The following is a 25678-nucleotide window of genomic DNA, read 5'->3' on the forward strand; positions in this document are numbered from 1 at the left end:
AATAAGTTACATTTATTTATATGAACAAGAAACACTGTGGTAAGATTGAAAGCCTAATCATGAAAACTGCACTGTATATCTTAAAACTTTTGGAATATGATGAACAATAAGAAATAAAATAAAATTCTTTCTTTTTTTTTGTTTGGATCAGATTAAAAAAAATAATTTTATTTAGTATTTTCTTTCCCATTCTGTCAGTACTCTCATTCTTTGACTAACTTTGTCTTTCTCTCTTTTTTGGGGGAATTTTCTACCCCTTTTTCCTCTTTGTTTTCCTGTACACTCTTGAAATCTTTTATTTTATCTCTGAAAGTATTTTGGTTCAAAATTTATTCTTTTTTAATATTTATTTCCATCAGATTTTTTGAAACCGGTTATTTTCAGTTTTTAATTTTCAAAGATAATTGAAGATTTTGTTAAGCTTCCTCCATTATTTTTAAATGCCCAAAAAAGCCTAGTTTTCTTTTTCTTGTACAGTCCATCATTCCTTCTAATTTTTTAAAATAAATCTTTATTAAAATTATTTTATTAATAAACCATTATATTATTTTTAAGTTATCAACATAAAAACTAAAATTAAAATTGAAATTTAAGTTTAAGTTAAGTAAATCAACTAGTGTGATTATTAGCTGTTAATAAATACCAATAACAAATGGTGAGACTCTATTTCTTAAATAAAATTGATAAATTTAAATAAACGCTTTATGTAAAATAACACAATAGTTAAACACTTTTATGTTCTTAATCTATTTCCATTTAGATGTAATTTCCATACATCATACGTATGCTATTAAGATATCAATATTCACTCTCCGACTAATAATTAAGAATTTTATTAACAAAATATGTTGATAACGTTACTACAAACATACATATAACAATTATTTTGGTACATGTGCACTCACTTCTTAACGAGAAACTTTTTTTTAATTGGCAATTATCAGATGATAATAAAAACCAATATTTAACGCAGACACTTGACAGTAAATTGATAAAGAATATAGAAGAAATTTTATAAAATATTATACCAATATTATAAAAATGTTGAAAGTTTTATCTACTTTAAAGGGTTTTAACTATAAAGGGATTGTTAGGGAGATTTTCCTAAAGTTGTTTGGATAACAATAGTTTATGATTAACGATATAAAGAATCACTACAAATTTTATTTATTTATTTTTTAGTAATGACACTTTTGTTAGTAGTTTTTTTTTTTGAGCTGAGAAATTATTTTATAGCTTGTGAAACTTACCTCAAATGTAGAATGTTCTGGATAAAAGACAGAGATGCTATTGTTCCATTATGAAAGCTGATGAGGTAAAAAATTTTCAAGTAAATTAAGATTATCAGCTTTAGAAATATATCTGCAATATAGTAAGTTTTTGTAATTTATACCCATTGGACTTAGGATGGAGAATTTGAGTAATTTTTATAAATACAAATCTAACACACTTTATTTGCAATAGGTTGCAAATAAACTGTGATAAAATTAGCAATCAATAAAATTGATTGATTATTAATTTCAAATCCAACTTATCTAAAATATAAAAAAATAAAATTACATTGTGTAGACCAGTATCACGTTCAACTTTGAATAACAGTTAACATCTTTATTTAGATAAAATAGAATAAGTATTAACAAATCTATAAAGCTCAATTATTTATAATAAAATTTATCTGGAAAAATAATTATTCAGAAAAAAATTAATTGCGTAAAAGAATATAGTTAACAAATTACTGAAGTATACTTAAATGAAAAACATTCATTAATTACTGAAAAATACATAATTTCTGTCCAATGTTAATTTTCTTTTTGTAAGAAAAAAGTAAGAAAAAGTTAGAAAATATATATATATATATTACTTGATTTCTACAAACAAAAAAATGTACTATATGATATCATTTCAAATTCACAAAATATTACAATAAATCAACATAAAAAGTAAAAATACTTATTATTACTGCTTAAAACAGTACATCTGATTATTGTTTCTTCTGTTATTATTGCTTGTTTTACTAAGTGTAATATGCACATATAAAGTAATGTCATCCTATTGTTACTTATTAAGTAAGTACATTAATACAGAAAATTTAATAAATGATAACAGAATTAAAAATTTATATATGAAATTGTCTGTTTCAGTTTGATAAATTAGTCATTTAACTACAAGTAAATAAGGTCATGTAATTCATATAAAAAATATATAAGTATTTAAAATTCAAACAATCCTTTAACAAAATTAATTATCTTCATTTCTGACAGCTTATTATTTTATTAAATGCAACAAAAGGCTAGTGAAATCTCGTCATACAGTATGTATACTGTATCTACAATAACTAAATTTTTCTACCATATCCAGAAAATCTGGATACATGAATAAGAACAAAATACTAACAGCAGTATCTAAATATATATTTACAATAATTTCTTAATCTAGATAACAAATATTGAAAGATTAACACTTGTTTATTTCTATTAAGAGAAGTTCTGAAGAACATCGGAGATATTATGAGATATGCTTTGTTATTTTTTAGTCTTGATTGAACACAATATATCAATGATTTTTATAAGTATGTTAATGTTTTGGGAATGTTTCTTTAACCCTTTGCAGTCGGATGACATATTTAAAATTAGTCCACTGGGGTCGGGTGGCCAGTAATACTGGCCGTAGCCATTTTACCTGTCAAATCAGAATTTTTTGCAGTCGTGTTCCTCACAGCTCAGATGGCCAGCAGTAATGGCCAGTTTAAAATCCCTTGAACACCCTGACAGCCAGCAGTACTGGTCACTCAAAACATGTTGCTACAGAAACAGTATATTTCTTCTGAGTTCTGTGATTAGTGCTGTAACCTATCAGACAACCTTTTAACTAATTGTGTATTACATTACCCGATCTATTTTTTCGTATCCCAGCACAGTCTTTCAACAAAAGACTATGCTACGCAACAAATACGTTGGACAATTTTCTTATATTACAAAGTTTCGTTTTAAATATTATTTTATTCTGTTATAATCAGTAAAGTAAAAATTAATCAAAACTATGTTAAGCTATTCTTTGTGTCAATAAAATTATATAAAATAATGGTATTTTTTTTTTTTTTTTTTTTAATTAAATGCCCTACATAAATATTTAGGAATGAATGAACAATTCCAAGCTGGTGGGGCAGAGCAGTCATGATGGCAGCTAAGCCAACAATGACAGGTAAACGACCAGTTCTGATGGCTGCCCAAGCTGTGATGAGCACTGTTAATGCTGTAAATATTCCGAACTGCCTGAAAGCGGGCTGTGGCCAGCTATACTGCCTGTCTGACCGCAAAGGATTAACATTGTTGATGGTACTGCATAATCTCTATTTAGTATTTTACATGGAAGAAGATTTCTAAGAACCTTTGTGTTTACAAAAAGATGTATATATGTATGAAGTCAGTGATAGAAAAAGTAATAATACAGATATTCTGACATTTTAAAGTGAACAGAAATTATCAATTGAATATTGTTTATTAATGCACTTATGTATTGATGATAATAATAATAAAAATAGTAACAAATATATATTAAATACTTACACTTGATACAATGTAATTCCATTGAAATACAAAATAAAGAGATGTTGGTTCTACTAATATGCAACCATAACATTTTTCTCTTACTTATTATTTATTTTTTACAAATGGTTATTTATTTTTATGAATGATGTTGTTGGGTCTAGGGTTAAGCCAAATTATTCCTAAGGTGTTATTCTTTTTTAAAAAGATGATAAGAGCTGAAATGCAGCAGTAGATAATGATTGTAATAGTCTTCTCCAAAATAAAAATCACTGAAAAAGAATTCCTGATTTAAAATAAATACAAAAATGAATGAATTCAGAAAACTGATGCAACTTAAAAAGAAAGAAAAAATTGGAAAAAAGATTTTTAAGGCACACAATAATACTGACTAAATCATTCAGATTTCTTATACAGGGAATTGACTGAATTTTAAGAAAGAATTTATATATAATTTTTTTCAAAATTACTCCAAAATTAAGAGTATGTCATATTTTACGACACTATTTTTATGAAGTATTATTTTAAGTTTGTAATTAAATCAATTCTATTCGAGATAATTAATGGTTTCTATAAATAAATTTAACAAAAATATGTCAAAATTTATCAAAAGTTTTTATGTCTTTCATCAATAATATGGTATTACCTGTACGATGTCACATTTTTATGCAAATTTTTTGTACTGTAATTTTGAGTTATTCTTTACATCAAATCAAAGCGCACGTGTTCAGAATTTAGAAAACACAGGATTTTTTTTTCTTTTATATTAAACAAAATCCGAAACTCTATTCTACATATATCAAAATTTTAGTACAAAATACTTTAAATGTAAGTAAAGTAAACATAAACTAAGATTTATGTATTACACACTAGCAATAACACAATGTTATTAACATTAAAATTTTTAATCAATTCATTTTACCACTTTTTTCAGTTATCACAAAAAAATCACATTTTTGTAATAACTGCTACTTTATTAAATGGATATTCTAAAAAACCATTAAAATTGACCATACTTCTTAGTGTTAAGAAAAGAGCTTCTGTCATTTACAGTAATATGATAAAATTGATATCTACTGCTAATGTGAAATATCAGCAGATAAAAATTATTTGGTGGTTTATTTGAATACAATGCAAGTGAATTTTTACTGAATGTATAATTCCTATGAACTAGCTAACAAAATATTTAAAATTTAAGTTGTTAATCAAATTTTTCAGTAAATAATCAATTTTAGTAGTTTTTTTAATATCTATCTAATGTAGTATAATTCAAGTTTTGCAAAAGATATGTTTTCTATGACCTCTTTGAATTTTACACAAATATAAATTAATTTAAGCCATTGTACACCACTTTACACTTTTACTTTTAAGTATTACATAAGAATGTTTATTTCTTAGATCCTTATGTGAATTGTTCTCATCTTTGGATTGATTGGGTTGTATTGTGTATCAAATTATTTTAAATTAAAAATAAAATAGATTTAACATTTTCATACATCTAGTGAATGAGAATGGAATAATAAAAAAAATCAGGAAACATTAGTATATTTAACAATTAATTATTTACCTAAAAACTATATACATTAAAATTAAATTAACAAAATAAATAAGACTCTAAAGTTAACATAAAATGAACATATAAAATTATTAACAAGGTGATATAATAATAAGAAAAAAATAACAATAATAATACTAGTTAAGACAGACTTTTTATAAAGAAATAAGAACAGTATAGGAATGTTGTTAGTTAAATAATATCACTGCATAAGTACATTATCAGATACAGTTGCTTATAATTATTAAATAAATATTACATGATGAAATGAAGTGAAATGAATATGAACATAAGTTAGTTTATTATTATTAGTTTTTTTTTTTTTTTTAATTAATTAACAGGTATAAGGTGAACTGAGTGCAGATTAAAAGTGCACACTTAACAAAAATATTAAAATCTAATAGTACTGCAAACATAAATTATATAAAAAAATATCCTAATTCAATATGTCTTAAGAATTTTCATTTCATATTCATTTTTAAGAAAATATTTAAAACTGCTACACAACATAACTACTTCCATATTTATATTTTATATGAAATCTTTAACCTTAGTTATCTTCTAGAGTAGTGATGCTAAATTTTTAGCATCCCAAGGTGTTTTAACCTTTAGACGCGTTTTGCCGAACTATTATGGCAGTGAAAATTCAATCCCACAACATTTTGCCATAATAGTATGCCTCGTGTATTGCTATCAGCCATTGCTGTGTAAAATAATTTGGACTCAATTTAGTAATATAGGGAAATAGTATCATTTGGCTACAAAATGTTACTTACCGGCCTAATTTCTGAAACAATTGCCAAAAGAAGCAGCTGTTTTGAACGTTCCTTTACTGTGGCCTATTCTTTCCACCACGCTGCTGTCATTCCAATTTCTGCCGCATTGTTGAATGTTGTTGTTCAGATTACACTTATGATTTTGCAACTTTTGTTATAAAAACATTGTGCTTACAGTATGTTTTCTTTCGTTAGTGTAATTACAAAAACATCATGTTTATAATGATGAACTATTTTATAAAGAGTTTTCTTTCTTTACTGTATTGTTTTTTGTGAATTTTTATGCACTTGATTTGTTGTTTTCAATTTGTGTTAGACGGATATTTTTTTATAGAAAGTAAACAGTTCAAACATAGCAGAAAATAGTGCTTTTGTGACTGATAATGAAGTATCAAGGTTATTAGATGACTTAGCATCAGACTCTGATTTCTCTGATGCTGAACATTTTTATATTGTTACATTAGATGAGACTGATGATGAGGATGAATTTGGTAGTTTAATGCACCATGGTTCTGGTGATGCAGTAGACCTACGAGATGATATTTTTAATATAATGACTGATTTATTTTCTAAGGATGCTTTACAAGTCACTGATAGTAACAACTTGGGGTTTAAGTTTGCTGGCTTGTATAACTGTGAAGCTGGCTTGTGCATAGATCCATGTTTTGAGATCTATCACACTAACAAAACCTTTTAATCTAATTGTATATCTTCTTTTTCAAGTTAAAACATTTATTAATCAGTTTTCTAGAATGTTTACTATTTAAGTTTGAAAAACTATACACATATCTTAAGTAGAAGTTAAAATAAATTCAACTAACATGCTGATTTCTGTACTTTTATTTTAAAAAACCCACACAAATAGGGGGTCACAGTTACCTGCATAAGTAACATGTTAAAGGGTTTTAAGGGTGGTTTGCCAGTTAAACTCTGATATTATTAAATCATTGAACTTTTTTATTTTGCTTGCCACAAAGTAAATTTCATTGATTATTTTTATAAATATCTAATTATAACATATAATTATCTAATGTGTTTAAATTATCTAATTTAACCTTTCAAATATTTAAATTAGTATATATTGATTGTTACTAATAACTACAAGTACTACGTTGAATTACTGTCAATGAGAAATGAATTATAACATGTGAAAAATGACAGCCTGATGACTAGTAATCAAACCCACAGCCTTCCACACGAAAGAACATCACATTTTACTACAACTCCATTTTGGAGTATTTCACTAAATATATAAGTATTACTATTCTATAGGCTTACACTGACACTTTTAGTACAAGATATAGAATGAATTTTTGCTTTTTGAATGTAAAATGCCATCATTGATCTGACATAATTTCTTTAATATGCAGCAGAAAGTATTTTAATTTAAACAATTCAACAAAAATATTTATAGAATAGTCTTATATATCATTATTTTCCATACTTTTGAAGACCGATGACAGAATGTGACAGTATATCAGCGTAATATTTGCTTCATTATGTCTGCTAATCACATTTAAGGATTGTTTGGTGATTTTTATTTTTTTGCTATTTCATTTCATTACATAGATGAGAGTGCGAAACAAAGCACTTTTTGCAAGAGGAGGTCACTGCAGCTGTCCTTAAATTAAGAGATTATAAAAGTCCTGCACCCAATGAAATACTGGCTGCCATTATTAAAAGACTTAGTAAGAAGGATTCCATGGGAAATTACTGATATTGCGAACCATGGCTTAGAGAACAGGTGCTCTCCTAAATGTTAGAAGGAATTGCGATTAGTATATCTACCTAAATACGCCAGAGATGAGATTAATATGGAGTACTAGCCATTGTGCTTACTAAGCAATATGGGCAAGACGGTTGAGAGAATACTGGTGTCCCGCATCAGATCATGAGGAACTTGATGCGGGCATATACCCTAATCAATATGGTTTTTGTTGTGGCTGCTCTACATTGCAGGCGGTTGCAAGGGATTGGGCTGCTCGAATCAAACAAGAGATGTGCTGTTGTTTATTACATTGGACATCTGTAATGCATTCGAGTCCCTACCTCGAAATGTCATAATGTCCGGTTTAAGAGAGAAAGGACTAAGTATAAATTTACAGAGGTAAATTTGTGAATGTTTAAGTGACAGATGAGTCATTGCGGATCAATCCAGTAGTTTAAGTTTTCGGATATTTGAGGGGGATCCCGCAGGGATCGGTACTGGGTAATAGTGTACAATGGTGTTCTTAATTTGACTTTACCCGAGGGTGTTGAGATCATCGCTTATGCGGATGATCTCTCAGTCCTCATAAGTGGTAGATCAGAAGGCGAGGTTGAAGAATGTGGCAATGTGACCCTAGCATCAATAGACACCGGGATGAACACACCCTACAGCTAGCATCAGGCAAGTGCGAATACATCACCCTCATGGGGAGGAATAAGATTGGGCCCATAGTTTTTGAGGGTGGTCATCAAATACAGGCCAGGAGTAGACTTTAGTATCTGGGGGTCGTCATAGATCGAGCCTGCAGATTTAGCGATCATGTGCTGAAGAGTTGCAACAGGGCAGAGAGGACACTTGGGACACTGAAAGTGCTGATGACCTCACAGGCTGCGCCTAGGGATTCTAAAAGACTAACCATGTCAGCTATTACTTCCACCTTATTGTACATGGCCCCAGTTTGGGATTCCACTGTGACAATTAATACCGTTAAAGCCACTACTGGCTAGGAACGGAGGGGGTGGTGTAGCGACCGGATATGCTACGAGGTGGTATCTTCTCCCCTCGGGGGGGGAATCGAGATGTGACAATTAATAGAAATCTGAAAAAACTGTGGCGTTTCCATCGTGGGTCACTATTGGGTTTGTTTCGGCATATCGCACGGTATCCTACAAGTCTGCGTGTGTGTTGGCATCAGTTCCTTACAGGTAAGGGAAAGAACAGATATATATATCAGGGTATGAGGAAAACAGAGGCTAAGATTATTACCTTGAATAACTGATAAGACAGTTGGCGAGCAGGTAACAAGTCGTTATGGACAAAGCGTTTGATTGCTGATTTATCTGCATGACGTAACAGGAAATATGGGGAAATAAGTTTTTTATACCACGCTTTAATTTTAACAGGACATGGAAATTTTTAAGAATATTTATTCAGGGTAGATAGGAGATATTCCAATAGGTATATGTATTGTGATAGTGAGGATACGGTGGAACATATCCTGTTCAGATGGCCGGAATGGGCTGAGCACCAGGCTATCGAGAGACTGACACCTGACAATTTCATTGCATACATGATTACTTCACCGAATCACTGGAAGTTGGCAGATGAGTATACAATATAGCAATGCTACACGACAAAGATATGAAAAGTTGGCGCAGAGGATTTTAGCGTAGGGATGGACAAACAGCTCTGGTTGCAAGGGTAGGCATGCCTAGGTGTGCCAGTTCCAATAAGTGTGGCCGGGGGACTCCAAGGGTCTGTTAGGTTGGGTTCAAAATAAGAGATAAAACGTGAAAAAAAAACCGAGGCAGGTACTATTAAAAGTTATAAACTGACACAATTAAAAGTCCTGAGTCCAAGTGAAGAACTGACGAGAGCGAAGGGGTGATGGACAGCCCTCTGCAGAGTCGTCGTTCATCTGTGTGGTGTTGATGGACGGTGGTGATGATGCACGGGGACTCTTGACCCCCTAAGCTCAAAGGCACCCCCGGGGTTGTGCTATGCTTAATTGCTGATTTGACCAAGGGTGGGGAGGAACAGTGAACTAGAAGTTTTAGGCAGTAGGGTGCAGGCACACATAGGCTCTTTGTAATAACATCTAGCCAAACCCGTGCAAGTCCGACACTCCCCCACTTGTGGGAAGTACGTAAATGGTATTCCTCCACAACACCAATGATAAAAAAAAATTGCCAACACATATTTTTAAAACACTTCTGTATATTACTTTTATGTAATAGTGTAATTTACTGTATTTTATTATTTGCTGTTACTATACCTTAATATAACAGTACATGTAAATATTAAACTGCAGTATAGTATTAGGCCAGTTTAACACATATTACTCAATTAAATATTAAGAAAGAAAGTATTAGATTTAAAATAATTAAAAAGAGATGAGATGAAAATATTGCTTCATTAAGAACTTCCATAAAAATACAAGTTCTATAGTTCGATTTTGCTGCAGACTTGCAGATCTACAGTTCAATCCTCTTCCCGGTTATTATCGTGGATAATCAGGAGTTGACATAAATCATTTCTAACTTTGATTGTCCTGTTAAATCATTTTAATCACCACTATTAAATTTTTTATTCAATCCAGTTTGTATTTTGTTAAGTTTTATTGTCAGATTTAAAAGGAAATTTGTAAGAATTTCAAATTTTACTTTATTAAATTACTTTTTTCTTTGACAGTTATTTCAACTTTAGAACCAACATTTCTACAATTCCATCTGAATCTGAATTTTCACTAATAATTATTTTTTATTTTCTTCAATCAGAAAGAAACAATTTATTAATTTAATTTTTATGAATCGATAAAAAATATCAAAATTATCTTAATTTTATAAAAAGTACAAAAACACAGATTAGTTTATTATATTGAATAATGTTTAAGGAATCAGTCAAATGATGTAATTTATTGTAGAGGCTACTTACTACATTTAAATGGTGTACTCAGCAATAATTTTTTAAATTAATATAATTTTTTAGAAGAACTTATTTATTTTTATTAAAACTAAAAATCCTGAAATTAAGATAAATTTACGGTTTTTAATTAATTAAAGGTTATTCATTGCTTGTTGGGATTATCAAGAATTTTAGATTAAAAATGAGATTCATTTACCATAACTGTACTGCATAATGAATACAGGACATATTACAATATAATGACAAATAATATAGAAAAAAATTACTCTTTTATTTTTTAATATTAATCTCTCTTAGGCATGTTGTTTTTCTATACTTCTTTGATATTTTTCGTATGGAAAAATACTTTTTTCCTGTAACACATAATATTATTGCTTAATATCTTTAATTTGTTGCTTGTAGCATTAACAGTTTAATTCAAGATGAAGTGTGGAACCTTTTCCATTAATATAACTACCATTGAAAACTAGATGGTACCTTTGTGAAAACTGAAAATAATATATTATACAATCAAGGAGTACTTAAGATATTCAAATTTACTCTAGAAGATACCAAGTTAAAACGTTTTTTAAATTAGAATTTCTTCTCATTTTAAACCTGCCTTGATTCTCTGTTTCTATTTTATGAGTAGTTTTATGGTAATTCATTAGTACAATAATTAAAAATTTTTTTCTTAGAGAAATTTCTTTTCTATGAAGTTAATCAACATTTCACTGGTGTAAAAACAAAAATACAATAATCAACATTACAGTTCATGTAAAAATAAATTACAAAGATAAATAGAATTATGAAATATATATACAATGGGAAAAAAATGGATGAAAAATGAATATAAATGAACCATAACATAGGAAATCGATGTTATAAAGAAAATTAATAAGCAGGAGAGGTAACAGCAGATGTCGTCTTTGAAATGTGTCGTTCTCCTTGTGCTATCTGACCACTTCGTATTGCTTCATATTTTAAAAATGCACCGTATCCATACACCACTAGTGCACAGAATCCAAAGAACTATAAAAAAAAAAAAAGATGTAAGATTGTGAAAAACATATATTGTTTAACAATATAAAAGATTAGTGGAAACTTATACAATTTTAATACAAAGAAATAAAATGGTTTCGTTTTTAATTCAAAACAAAAAAGAATAATTAATAAGATAAATTTCTCTCTCCCTTTCTTTCTTTGTGTATAAATAAAACACAATTTTATTAAATACATTGAGTGTGGTGATTAATAATAATAGAAAAAATCACCTACACACACACACACAAAAGTAGCACGCAACCTTAATATAAACTTACTGGTTGGAATAAAAAACTTTTTGAATTGATGGATTCATCATCAGCTGTAAAGTATTAAACAGATAGTTGTCATAATAAACTCTTTTGTCAGTAGATCATAAAATAAAAACCTAGATACTTTACATTAACATATAAAAGGATGTATCTTAAACACACTTGAATAATATGAAATGGTAGTGATGAAATGAATATCAATTTTCTTGAAATTAATTAAATCTGATTTTTAATAATCAAATACCTACATTATTATATTTAATCTTTATAATTTAACTTTTAAATTTACAGATGAATTTTTTTAAAGATGTTGGCTGTATTTGAGGATATTGGTCAGCAGACAACTAACACTACAAAACTTTAAACAATTTTTTACAACTTTGTCTTGCAAAATAAAAAAAAACCATTGGTTTAAGTTTATCAAAAAATAAATTTACTAAAAGAAAACATTTTTATTGCAATTCCAGAGCAATAATTTTATGTAACAATCAAGTGCTATGGTAATTAGCCACCGGCAAATGCCAAAATGCAAGCAGAGGAGTAATTACACTGGAATAATCTCCTCAAGAGTAGAAATTTGAAAATGAATTTAAAGAATAACTAAATACAGTAATGAATCTGCAAGAAGAATGCTTATAATAATGATAGAGAATAAACAGAATGTGAAAGAAAGAAATGCACGTTGTAAAACAGAGATAGTCAGAAAGAAAATATTAACTTTAAAATAATTAAAAAGAGATGAGATGAAAATATTGCTTCATTCAGAACTTCTATAAAAGCACATGTTAGATAGAAGAAAAATGATAATCATGACGACCTAACACTTTTTTAAAAATGAAACACAACACAGGGATCCACTAATTAAATCTTCAGTAATTTGTGTATGAGGCGTGGCAATTTAATTTTCACAATCATTTAGCTGTTGTAGTTATTTACTTAGAATCATGAAAGTAATTAGATTTGTAGATGTTTTAATTAATATTTTTCTAAACCTTAAGCTGTGAGAACAATTTCTTAGTAGGCTATTATAGAAATCTTTTATAAAGTTTGGTATGAAAAAGAGTAATTGAGATTTAGAGTGGTGTGTTAACATCAACTTTTAGATAAAAATTGGCAACTGCTACTAAAATATTGTAGCTCTTGAAGGTGATGTCTGGGGCAGTCAAGTATCTTTGAATTGCATTGAAATTTAAAGATGGGAAAGAAGATTGACTTCCAGAAGAGGAGGAAAAAATAAAACTAAAAAAAAATTCAAGAACTGGTTTTGTCTGATAAACAATTAAGGCTTGCAATTAATGGTTAATTAATTCCAAATGAGTTAAGAAAAACTCAGGGATCTTAAATGAAGTACTGGCATGCAAAACATTTCAAAAAAATATTTGTGAATCAAATTGTAACAGAAAAACAAAAGCAATAACAGCTGCAAGTTGCTACTGAATTTTTTGCAAATAAACACTTGCTACTGAATTTTTTGCAAATAAACACATACAGGTGATTCAAAGAAACAGGAAATTTTGAAAGTTGTGTTGGTAGCCGTGGGTGATTGGTACCACTTGATAAGTGGCACCAGCCTCTCTAACCTAACCTGCCATTTAGTTGTCATGGATCCTTGGAGTGGTGTGCAACGTGCATTTGCTATCAAGGCATTTTAAAAAAACAATGACAGCGTGGAGGGAGCGCATAGAGAATTTCGCCATTATTTTAATCTGGGACGGCACAACCGTGTTCCATCAGCACATGCGATTAGATTTTTTTTTTTTTTTTTTTTTTTTTTTTTGGGCGAAAAACGAATGATCGTTATCATCGCCCGGAGAATCGATAAATAAATAAAATTAATTAAAACTTAAAACTACTATCACAGGAAATCAAATCCGGAATGGGTGTAAAAGGCCCATTCTCGGATAACAAAAATACTAACATGTAACTTAAAACTAACTACTATGTTAAAAACTAAATAAAACTTAAAATTAAAAAAGGAGATAAAACTTACAACTAATATCACACAAATCTTACAACTAATATCACAGTCAGTCTTTAAAATATTAAAAAATAACTTATAAAATTTAACAAATTCCGATAAGGAGTGTAAAAGGCTCCTAATCGGATAAAAATATCAAACATTCAGAGAAAAAAAAAATATATATATATAATAAAAAAAAAATAAACTTATTAAAAAACTAAAAGTATTAAAAATTATAAGAAACAGTATTAAATTTTTTGTGTTAACCCTATACTACGTAAAAACATAAACATCCGGTTTAAAACCTCCTTATCATCACGCAAGATACCACGGATGTTACTAGGTAATTTAAATTTACGACGCAATGCCGCATAACATATGCAGTCCACGAGTATGTGGTGCACAATCACGCGGCAGTTGCATCTTGCGCACAGAGGTGGTTGTCCTCTTGTAAACAGGTACTCGTGTGTGACTCTCGTGTGTCCTATCCGCAATCGACAGAGAACTACTTCCTCACGCCGGGGTTTTCTGTATGAGGAGTTCCATGGTAACACAGAATCTTTAATCTGACGGAGTTTATTATCAACGGTAGCTGTCCAATCACCTTGCCACCTTGTTTTTAAAAATTGTTTTACATAGTTAATGAAATCAGCAGTAGCAACTCGGGTGGTGAAAGGAGGCTGGTTACATGCTTCTTTGGCAGCAGAATCCGCATGTTCATTACCTGGAATCCCTACGTGGCTAGGGACCCAGCAAAAACTTAATTCTGTGTTGCGATTATTCAACTCAGCGATTGCGTTATAAATTTCAATGACGATAGGATGTTTAGAATAAAAATTTTTTAAGGCATGGAGAGCACTACACGAGTCACTGCAAATAAGAATTTTTCTATATTTAGGGTTAATGATGTTTAGAGCCTTATTTATAGCATATAGTTCAGCGGTAAACACACTCGTAATACTGGGGAGACCAAACATATAAGTTCTTTCATTGACAACAAAAGCACACCCAACCGTATCGTTTTGTTTCGATCCATCAGTGTATACAACCGCGTCTGGTTTCGTCTTGGAGAGAACACACTGAAACATCTGCTGAAAGACGATAGATGGTGTTGATTGTTTATTATATGTAGTCAGGTCAAAATTAAAATTTATGAGGTTTATTCTCCATGGAGGATATGAGCAAGGGTACATAGGAAAGAATGACGGTGTGTCAACATTTATATGCTGCAACAGACGCCAGGTACGGACACCTACAGGTGCAGTACGACATGGATGATCCTCATACTTTCCTAGATTAGGATTTTTAAAGACTGACTCAAGAACCGGGTGATTTGGCTGTCCTCTGAGACGAGCAAAATAAGATAATAAAAGCTGGTCTCGTCTATCCCAAAGTGATGGTTCACCACAGTCTACAAGTAAGCTTGCGACAGGACTTGATCTAAACGCGCCTGTGGCAAGCCGAAGGAAAGCATGATGCACACTATCCAGCATTTTAAGCACGGTTTGACGAGCTGAAGAGTAGGCGACACAACCATAATCTAAACGGGAGCGAACAAAGGAATAGTAAAAACGTATCATACATGATCTATCGGCTCCCCAGTTGGTGTTAGTAAGGACTCGCATCATATCTAGAATTTTGGAACATTTTGTTTTCAATTCTTTTAAATGTTTGACCCAAGTAAGACGACTATCAAAAAATAAACCTAAAAATTGACGTAAGTAGAGATAGTAATAGTCTCTCCGTTCAGAAAAATTTGCGGAATAGAAGGGTTTCGTAGCCGAGAAAAAACTACACATTTTGTTTTTTCAGATGAAAATGTGAAACCAGTAGTCCTGGACCAAGCTTCAAGGTGATATATAGTGTTCTGCAGTAGTCTCTCTGCTGTAGGTGCCGAACGGCTTGCAATGTAGATAGCAAAGTCGTCAGCAAATAGAGAGCATGAGACAGGAGCCTGAACACATTTGGTAATATCATTTATGGCTACAGAAAATAAGGTGGCACTTAATACACTACCTTGGGGCACTCCATTCTCTAAGATGACACTATCTGAGAGCGAATCATCTACACGAACACGAGCCGTTCGGTGATTTAAGAATCCCCGGATAAAAGCAAGCATATTGCCCTTGATTCCCCATTTTTTGAGAGTGTTAAGGATACCACGTCGCCAGGCAGTGTCATACGCCTTTTTTATATCAAAGAAGATAGCGACGAGGTGTTGCCGATTGAGGAAAGCGTTTTGTATGGCTATTTCTAGTGACACTAAATGGTCAATGGAAGATCGTCCTTGTCGAAAACCACACTGTTCTGGAGATAGAAAGCCATGTTTCTCCAAGTACCATGTAAGTCTGCGGTTTACCATTCTCTCCATTATTTTACACAAAACGCTTGTTAATGAAATAGGGCGATAGCTTGAGAGGTTCGTCTGGTCTTTACCAGGTTTTAGTACTGGTACAATAAATGCTTCTGACCAGCCGGGTGGGAAGACTTGTTCGGAGAATAAACCGTTGAAAATATTCAAAAGTTGTTGTAGTGCCGAATTAGGAAGGTGTGAAAGCATGGAAAGGCGAATGTTGTCCGGTCCAGGGGAAGTGTCCCGTGAATTTTTAAGTGCATGTGACAATTCTTTAAATACGAATGGAGTGTTTAATTCACCAACCGAATCACCAATGTTTAACGACAACACCTCCATTTGTATTTTGTACCGTTGAAAATCGTTATTATATGATGAGGTGAGAGACACCGAGCGGAAAGATTTTGCTAGACTATTTGCCACTTCCGAGGATGATGAAAGGAGTTCTCCTTCATCAATAAGACCAAGAATAGATTGTTTCGGTGATCCGAAGATTGCACGAATTTTCTTCCATACAGTAGACGTGGAAGTAGTGCGTGAGATAGTGCTCACGTATTTCGTCCATGAATTCCTCTAAGCGTCCAAGAATACTCGACGGCACACCGCTCTAGCCCTGCGGTATAAATTTAGATGTTCTGTTGTAGGCCTACGATTAAATTTACGTAGTGCCTGCCGTCGGTTCCTAATAGCATTTTTGCATTCATCGTTCCACCATGGAACGAAAGGACGTCTAGGATTACCCGATGTTTGTGGGATATATCTGTTGGCATTCTTAAGTATCAAGGACGTAAAAGAAGAATATTGGTCGAGGATGTTCGCTCCATCGTCATACTGAGATTGGAATGCTTTATGGTATCCGTTCCAATCTGCCTTTTCAACAATCCATCTCCGTGGCCTTCTTTTAATCTCGCAGTCTACACCGAAACTAATAATTGGTCTATGATCACTGCCGTGAAAGTCATCACAAACCAACCAATTAAAATGAGGGAGCACATTCGGTGAGCATATGGAAAGATCAAGGTTAGATACAGTACCAGTTGATAAGGACATGAATGTATGTGATCCATTATTCAGTAGGCAAAGGTCAAAGTCTTGTCTCAATCTGTTTATCATATTTCCTCGAGTGGAGCAGAAGGTTGAGCCCCAGGAAATATGATGGGCATTGAAGTCTCCTACTATTAACGATGGTGATGGTATTTGTGTGAGGAGATTTGAGACATCTAAAGCACTGAACTCAGTGTTCGGTGAGAGATACAGATTGCAGATGTGCAATTTGAAGGGAATAGAGATCTTTACTGCAATAGCAGGAATGACAGTGGTTAGTTGAATTCTTGTAGCTGATACCCCATTCTTCATGAAAATCGCTACTTTCCCTACTGTCTACTAGGCAGTCGTATCTCTCGCAGAAGTATCCTCTAAGTGTAATTCGGTCATGTTGTAGAAGGTGAGTTTCTTGGAAACACATGATTAGTGGATCATGTGTGTGCGCTAGTACTCTAATATCTTCAATGCGGGACCGAATACCTCTAACATTCCACTGAATAATGTTCATAAGTGTAAAAAATAAATTTCGGAAATTATATAAAAATTAGTTGTATGTGATTCGGTTTTTATTTTTTGTATTTTTTATTTTAAAGAACTCCGATGCCCTAGGGTCGGGTGGTTCTTCAACCATATCCTCCAGTATATGAGGTGATGGTGGAGGAGATTTATTTGAATGGGATGTTGTAGTTGACATCCCAGAGGAGATAGTTATATTGGTTCCCTTTATGGGGAGCTTATTAGGTGGCTTACTGCCAGCTGTGATAGTCGCTATTCGTGGCGGTACGACTTTGGGAATTAGAACTTTCGTATGTATCATACTGTTGATTGACTAGCTACGACGGAGGACTTTTTATTCATTTTTGTCAGCTCAGAGATAGTGGCTGTAAGTGAAGCTACTTGATCAGATAGCATCTGAACAAGTTTTTTAAGTTCATTGCAGGATCCGCACTGCTGATTATTAGCATTTATAGGAATTTGTTTAGATGTAGCGGTGGCAAAAGATACGTCTGGTTTAACCAGGTTCCGTGAATTGTTTATCTTTTTATATTCTCTACGTGCAGCCGGAAAAGATAGTTTTTGCTCCGTACAGATTTTGAGAATTGCCTTTTCTTCTTTAAAAGTTGGGCAATCTCGGGAGCGAGCTGTATGTGGACCACTGCAGTTTGCGCATTTTTCACTCTCTTCGCAGTTAGTGTCATTGTGACCTTCTTTAGCACATCGAGCACAGATCTCGGTTTTTGTACAAGATGTTGTAGTGTGACCAAAACCTTGGCATCTGAAACATCGCCGTGGGTTGGGTATGAATGGTCGTACCCGAACCGAGAGGTAACCCACTTTAATCTTCTCTGGTGGAACAGGGAGATTGAATGTTAATATAAGAGACGGTGTCGGTTCTTCTGTTCCGTTCTGCCGTCTCATTATACGTTTCACTTCTACAACATCTTGGTGGCAAAGCTCGTCAACTATTTCATCGATATGTATATCTAAGAGGTCTCGACAAAAAATTACACCCCTGCTCGTATTTATAGTTTTGTGGCTTTCAGCACTTATATTTATACCACCCATATTACGGAGACGTAAGATTGATCGACTCTGTTCGTCGTTGAATGTTTCAACCAGAATCGATCCGTCGCGTAATTTCCTGATGTTCTTTGGGGAGCCACTTGCACCTGTTAGGAGTTTTATTTATAAGGAAAGGTGAAACCTTTTGGAGGGAGCCACCTTCCTGACTATTTCGGAGAACAATGAATCGGATATTTTTAGTGTTCAAGTTTAACGATTTGGAGTTCTCTTCCATAGGACTTTTATCCTCGTCAGACGAAGCTGATCGAGGTCTCTTCGCAAGACTTAAATTGGTGGTTTTTTTCAGATGGACCACCAACCATCATTGTGTTTGTTATTGGAACTGAAATTTTGGTCCCACGAGTACCGGCGAAAAGTGGACCACTCCAGCAGAGCGCACGCGTACTGGAGCTAGAGCTAAATACAACTGGGTTCGCCCTGGTGCCCAGAGGACATCGTTCGAGACTCACTACGTAGAGCCATTCACCCATCGGCACGATTTGTTCCCACCTTGGGTTACGGTTGCGTTTCGTAAGATGTCGCAACACCACCGAGTGTAAATGTAAGAAATATCAGTGTAGGTTGTTGTTGTGTAATTGTGTATGTTGTAATTTATGTAGTGTTCTTGGTGTAGTATATGTGTAAAATGTAAAGTGTTCCGCAGCTCATTGTATAGTGGGAAGAAAAGCTGCGGAGGCTAGGCCCGTGGGGACGCCAACCCCCAAAGTCTTAAAGAATAAGACTCCCCGTCGGGGGCGATTAGAACATGGATATCTAATTTTGAGGAAACCGGTTCGGCAATGAAAAAGAAACCTCCAGGCCGTGAGCGAACCATCCGTACACCACAGAATGTTCAAGCTTTACAAGATGCTATCACACGAAGTCCACATCAGTTAATCCGTCGTCTCTCAGCATCTTTACAATTGCGTAGTTCAAATGTTCGAAGAATGTTAGCGAAGGACTTGCAATTCCATCCATACAAGTTGCAGATCGTCCAGGAACTGAAACCGAACGATCCAGTTGTGCAAGCACAATTCTGTAATGTAACGCTTCAGAAGATAAATGATAACGAAGAGTTTGTTCACGAACTGTGGATGTCAGACGAAACCCATTTCCACCTCAGTGGATTTGTTAGCAAGCAAAATTTCAGATACCGGGCGCAAGAAAATCCTATGCAGCTACACCAGCGTCCGTTGCACAGCCAGAAAGTGACCGTGTGGTGTGCTATGTCATCTTACGGTGTTATAGGCCCTTATTTTTTTTGAGGATGACAACGGTCTTGCAATTACAGTGACATCGGCTCGTTATGTAGCCGTGCTTGAAACCTTTGTTGTGGAACAACAAAAGAGATTTCCACCGATTCTTAACACAGCCTGGTTTCAACAAGACGCAGCAACGTTACATACTGCACGAATATCGATGGCAGCTGAACACCGATTGTTTGGACAACATATAATTTCACAAAATGGTGACATTAGATGGTCTCCCAGATCGCCTGATCTCTCAGCTTGCGATTTTTTTTTTGTGGGGTCACCTTAAAAGTAAAGTGTTCCACAGTAGACCTGCTACAATGGAAGAACTGAAGACAAAGATCCGAGAAGCAATTGCGGAAATTCTAGTTGAGATGTTACGTCAAACCATGAACAATTTAACGAAGAGACTTCGTGAGTGTTTATGTACAAGAGGAGGTCACCTGGAAGATGTCATCTTTAAAAACTAAACTAAAATGTATGTATCCTAATATGGCAACATTTGTACAATTACATGAAATAAAATTCATTTTCTAAAAAAAGTTTTTCATTAACGTTATTTAATTTTTTAAATTTCTCATTTCTTTGAATCACTCTGTATTTCTTGAGATAAACACATAATTACAGGTGATGAAACCAGGTGCTTTCAGCATGACCATGATGCAAAACACCAGAGCATGCAGTGAAAATCTCAGTTTGCCCAACAAAAGAATGTCATGTTATAGTTCAAGACCACAATTGTGCAATTTGTGATCACAAGGGAATTTATTTGGATAAGGAGTTGAACAGAAAGAAACAGTGACCAAAGATGATACTTAGAGGTGCTGAAAAAGTTGTACAATTTTATTTCGAGTAAAAGATCTGTAAAAGATTTGAGAAATCATCCATCATGTCAGTAAAACATACTACAATACGTTCATTAAAAGAGTTTCTGGAACAAAAATCAATTAACAAATTCAGTTATCAGCTTATTCACCAGTCTTGTTTAAGACTAGTGAATAAGCCTCTTTGTGATTTCTAGCTGTTCCTAAAATTAACAACTGAACTAAAACAAAGATTTTTCAGTATTTTTAATTCCTAACATAATGCAATAAAGTAGTATTTAAAAAAAGAATTACAGTTCTGTTTCCAGAGATGGGAACACCATTAAAACCAGTGTATAAAAGTAAAAGGAGAGTATTTTGAGACAGTAGTAACCTCTAATATACAGCTCTAAAGGTATTTTCTTTCAGGAGTAGTAGAAATCACCAGGCCCAAAAAAAACACATTTTGTATTTGCATTTCATAACCAAGCTGGTGCGTTTCTTTGATTACAAAATAAGTCTACCAAACCTGGATCCAGAAATTAAATTTTCACATCTCGGATGTGTATGCATGTATATTACGGCATCTACACTTAATTTGGTTAAGGATGTCTAAAAGATAAAAATTACACTGGAACAAAAATTACACTGAAAATATGGAGATTTATTGAGTAGAGATGGAACCTAGATTTTATTTAAAACAAGTAATCTGTGATGCAAAACTTACCAAATACACTGAAATTAAAGCATAAAAAAACATCAAAGTAATAAAAAAAAAAAAAAAACATTAAAATAAAAACTAACAAATTAAAGATGATAACAAGAAATTGAAATATTAAAGAAAATCGACTGTTACTTACAGCAGCACAACCAAAAGCTGCAGAATGACCAGTAAGAGCAGCAGCTAATGTGGCAGCAATTAAGTACAAGAGTGCCCATAATAGAAAATATATTAACTCCTGTAACAGAAAGATAGAAATTATTAAGAATTTAGGATCTCAGAAACTGAGCCAAAAACTCATTGCTGCTAAATATTATTTAGCTTCACTGACAACAAAGTACATAACTTTAATTAATATTACTGATAAATATTTTTTTCTTATTGTTTTTACAAAAACCATTAATGTAAAGAGAAAATAAAAGCGAGTCCCTAAAATAATAGGGTTTCAAACAGTCATAGTTTTGGAACAAAAGCTGACAAATAAATATGTTAAAATGTTTAAAAAATCTCCAAGAATCTCACCTAATCAGAAATTTTGATAAGCATTCTTTTAGCTGCTCTGCAGCTACAAGGTGATGTCAATCTCTTTCCATACAAACAGAGAACATCTGGTGTGATAGCTTAAGTGATATGTACTTTTAAATGATGTAAACTTCCTCTTCACTTTCAACCCATTGAGGAAATTGCTGAGATAATCCCACACAAGTGCAGCAAAATGAGGAGACGCTCCATCTAATTGGAGAATGGAATTTTCCAGTATTTGAGGTATTGTATCCCTTCTAATATATCCAGAAAATTGTTTCCTATTAATAGTTTTTTCAGCAAAAAAAGAGACCAATTACTCTCATCTGAATTACACACCAGATGACACGATTTCATCATGAAAAATAGATTTTTTTAAAAACTCCCTACCACAATCTTAACTATCATAACTATAGGAAATTCAATCATTTAATTTTGTCCTTTGGTTAAGTTTTATGTAACATCAGAATTTTATAACCAGTAAAGTAGTTTTTTAAATGTTGTTAACAGTTGTTTTTGGAAAACCTACTCCTACACAACACTTTCACACTGATTTTTTTTGGGCTGTACAAATAATTTGTTCACAGAGCTTCAGTGGTTTCATGATGAATGTTCTGGCTGTAGTAACTGCTTCAGTAGGCTACCATTTCTCTGAATAGTTTATCCCATCGGCGAATGTTATTCTCATGTGGTGGTTGGTTCTTCATCGAACACATGGTGATATTCATGCTTAACTCAAAATTATTGTATGTCAAACATAAAAAACAGGGTTTTTATCCCAATTTATTGATCTTCACCACTGATTTCTTAAAAACTACTACAGCTGTGAGACCTATTTTATTCTATTTTTCAGGTCAAAATCATACGGAATTGCTAATTAAACACCCATAAAGGGAAGGAACAAAAAAAAATTTTTTATTAAGTCACATTCTTACACTAATTAGATGATGTCATTATATTATTATGTCACTTTGGTTGTATAATTGGGAAATTTCATTCAGGGGTGTAGACAATAAGCCTAATATTTTTTTTTCTGTCAGTTATCATTTTGCTTAACATCTTGAGATGGTTGACTTTTTTTATATGTTGTACAATGATTTCTGATGTGATTTAATTTTGGTTACAACTGAGTAAGGGGATGGGGAGGTAAATTTGCCATGAGTTCTGAATCTCAAAATTTTTACTGAAACAATTGTATTTTACATCATTCTTAACTTGCATACTTACATACTTTAATGTTCTGTTTAATTTCCTTCTATGTGATAGACTGTCAAGGGTGAAATCCTTGTTAGCCAATATTGTACGACTCTCCTAGAGTGTTACTAAATAAAATATTTAACAATGCCCCTGTCCATTAGACCAGCCTACTAAAATAGGGAAAAAATCCAACCAAAATTTTAAAAAAGCAAATAGATTTAACAATATAATTAATCATAACATATAATAATAAAAAGTACTTACAACTTTTAACCATGGTATCATATGGAATTTTTCTATCGCATGAAATACGTAGAGAACTAATAATATTGCACTAAACCAAAATCCAAATCCAGCAACAGATGAAAAAAAACTCCCTCTTCCAATGTTAGAATATATTGACAGAGCAACACATAAAAATCCAAGAAAGTTCAAAACCTGTTAAAAATATCATAATATTATTAACCAGACACAAATAAATAAATTTTATGTATATTTTTTTTCACAACTTATGCTACCTGGTGCTACACCAGTTAGCAAATTTTAGCTGTTACCAAAAAGGAAACCTTCAATAAAATTGCAAATAAGTATTTATATAAAAATACTTTCAAATTTAATTTCTCTTGGAATCAAACACTAAATCGATCTACAGTAAGTAAATTACAAAAACAATCCTAAAATATTGGACAGGAACTTCCTGTTTAAAGTTTTCAAAAACATTTCTGACAAAATCATATATAATTCTATTTGATTTACTTTTTATCAGTTATATAAAAGATTAAATAAAAATCAACCTTAGCAAAAAATTCTCATATATTAATCCTCAAGTACTTTCAAATTTGTTGGTTAAGTTTGATTTCTACTTTGTTATATAACTAATTTCACATACCAACAGTGACATGTTTGAAAAATTTACTTTTTATCAGTTGCAAGTTTTTGCTAAATGAATCAAGTGTGCAAATAAAAAATAAAAAATTATCAAGTGGAAATGATTAAATTTTTATCTTACTTTTTTTTTGTTAACTCTATTCTGAGCGTGTGATTTCTTAAAATCTACTTTTCGTCAAGAGACGATGGCTCATTTATAATATTTTAACAAGTATTTCCAGTAAAGAAATACCTATATTGATAATATTTCAATTACGTAAATTGTTGCAACTAATTTAAAATATGATCTTTTTTCAAGTATTATTAAAATTGGTTGCGTCGTACAAGTATAATCATATAAATAGTAAAACAGACAAAAAATTTAGATAGTGGTAACAGATTTAAATAAACAAAACTACTGGAGAAGCTTTATTCTTTATTATTATTATTTTTTATTTTTTAAATACAAAGTTAAGATGAAAAAAGGTACATCTTTAGCTTATCAACAAAGTACAGTAAAGTACATGTTAACAGTTCTTTTCAGATGTATTTTAATTTATACAGTAAACAGATTAGTGCTTTCTATGAATACTTTCATTACTTGCCTACCTACAAAAATTGTGGAAAATAAAATTTTCTATGTAAATAACTGATTTCTTGAGAACTATTTCTTGATTTAAATAAATAAAATACCAAAATAAAAATTAACCCTTTTTTTATAAATTTCACTCATTGGAACCAAATTGCTATATCTTAATAGAACTTAATTGTGTCATAGGCTCAAAATATTAACACGAAAAATTATGCCTTATATGTCAGTTTTACTATGCTGTTGCTTTACTATGTTATGCAATGCTATGCTATTTCATCTAATTATATTTTTATCTGAAAAGATTCATACCTCTCAGATCATCCTCAAATTTCAGAATAAAAACATAGGTAAAAGTATCATTCAGTGTCCTAACAGTTTTTGAATTATAAGCAAACACACTTTTTACAGACTTTTCAAAGAAAATACAATATTACTTTCGATCATATGGTGGGAGTGGGGAGTGAAAATGAATTTTCTTTACATTCTGAGATATGAGGAGTACGGAAACACCATTCACTTAAATTGTAGTTTCCTTATATATTTATAGGCTAAGTATAAAGCTGGTGTGAATTGAAAATCTCCAAAACTACTACATCAATTTCATTGAAATATAGATATGCTATAGCATTGTATCTGAAGTTGTACATGTGAAAATTTGATGAAGATTAGTTGAGTTGTTTGTGAATTCGTTCAATTTTAGGTCAAAAAAATTTGAGTAGGACAAATAAGAAATAATTATGATTTTTCTTTTTGTAAATGTTCTAAGTTTTATCAACAGATGGTAGCATAAGATTGTTAATTTACTAAAACAAAATTTTAAATATAAATAATTGAATAAATCACTTTAAACATTGTATTTACTTTATATAGAAACATTAAATTAGTTATTTAATTTTGTACATACAGAAAGTATGTTTTAATATTAAAAAAAATATATATATATATCTTTTAGTTTTTTCATTTTTTGTAAAATTTTAAATTAGAATGACTTGACATCTTTTC

At 31.9% G+C, this 25678-nt stretch overlaps 1 protein-coding gene across 1 annotated transcript in view; it reads right to left on the bottom strand.

Moving 5' to 3' along the window:
* Window positions 1-2684: 2684 nt before the first annotated feature.
* The window catches only part of LOC142319653 (CKLF-like MARVEL transmembrane domain-containing protein 4), a 66131-nt gene continuing 43137 nt past the window's right edge, over window positions 2685-25678 (bottom strand). Inside the window, exons 3-5 of the mRNA XM_075357193.1 lie at window positions 23482-23655; window positions 21638-21736; window positions 2685-11520 (exon numbers count right to left, since the gene is read on the bottom strand). Of these exons, the coding sequence (XP_075213308.1) occupies window positions 11383-11520; window positions 21638-21736; window positions 23482-23655 (411 nt within the window). The 3' untranslated portion in view covers window positions 2685-11382. The remainder of the gene's footprint in view (window positions 11521-21637; window positions 21737-23481; window positions 23656-25678) is intronic.

Source organism: Lycorma delicatula, chromosome 2, assembly GCF_047948215.1.
Source record: "Lycorma delicatula isolate Av1 chromosome 2, ASM4794821v1, whole genome shotgun sequence".
Classification (NCBI taxonomy): domain Eukaryota; kingdom Metazoa; phylum Arthropoda; class Insecta; order Hemiptera; family Fulgoridae; genus Lycorma; species Lycorma delicatula.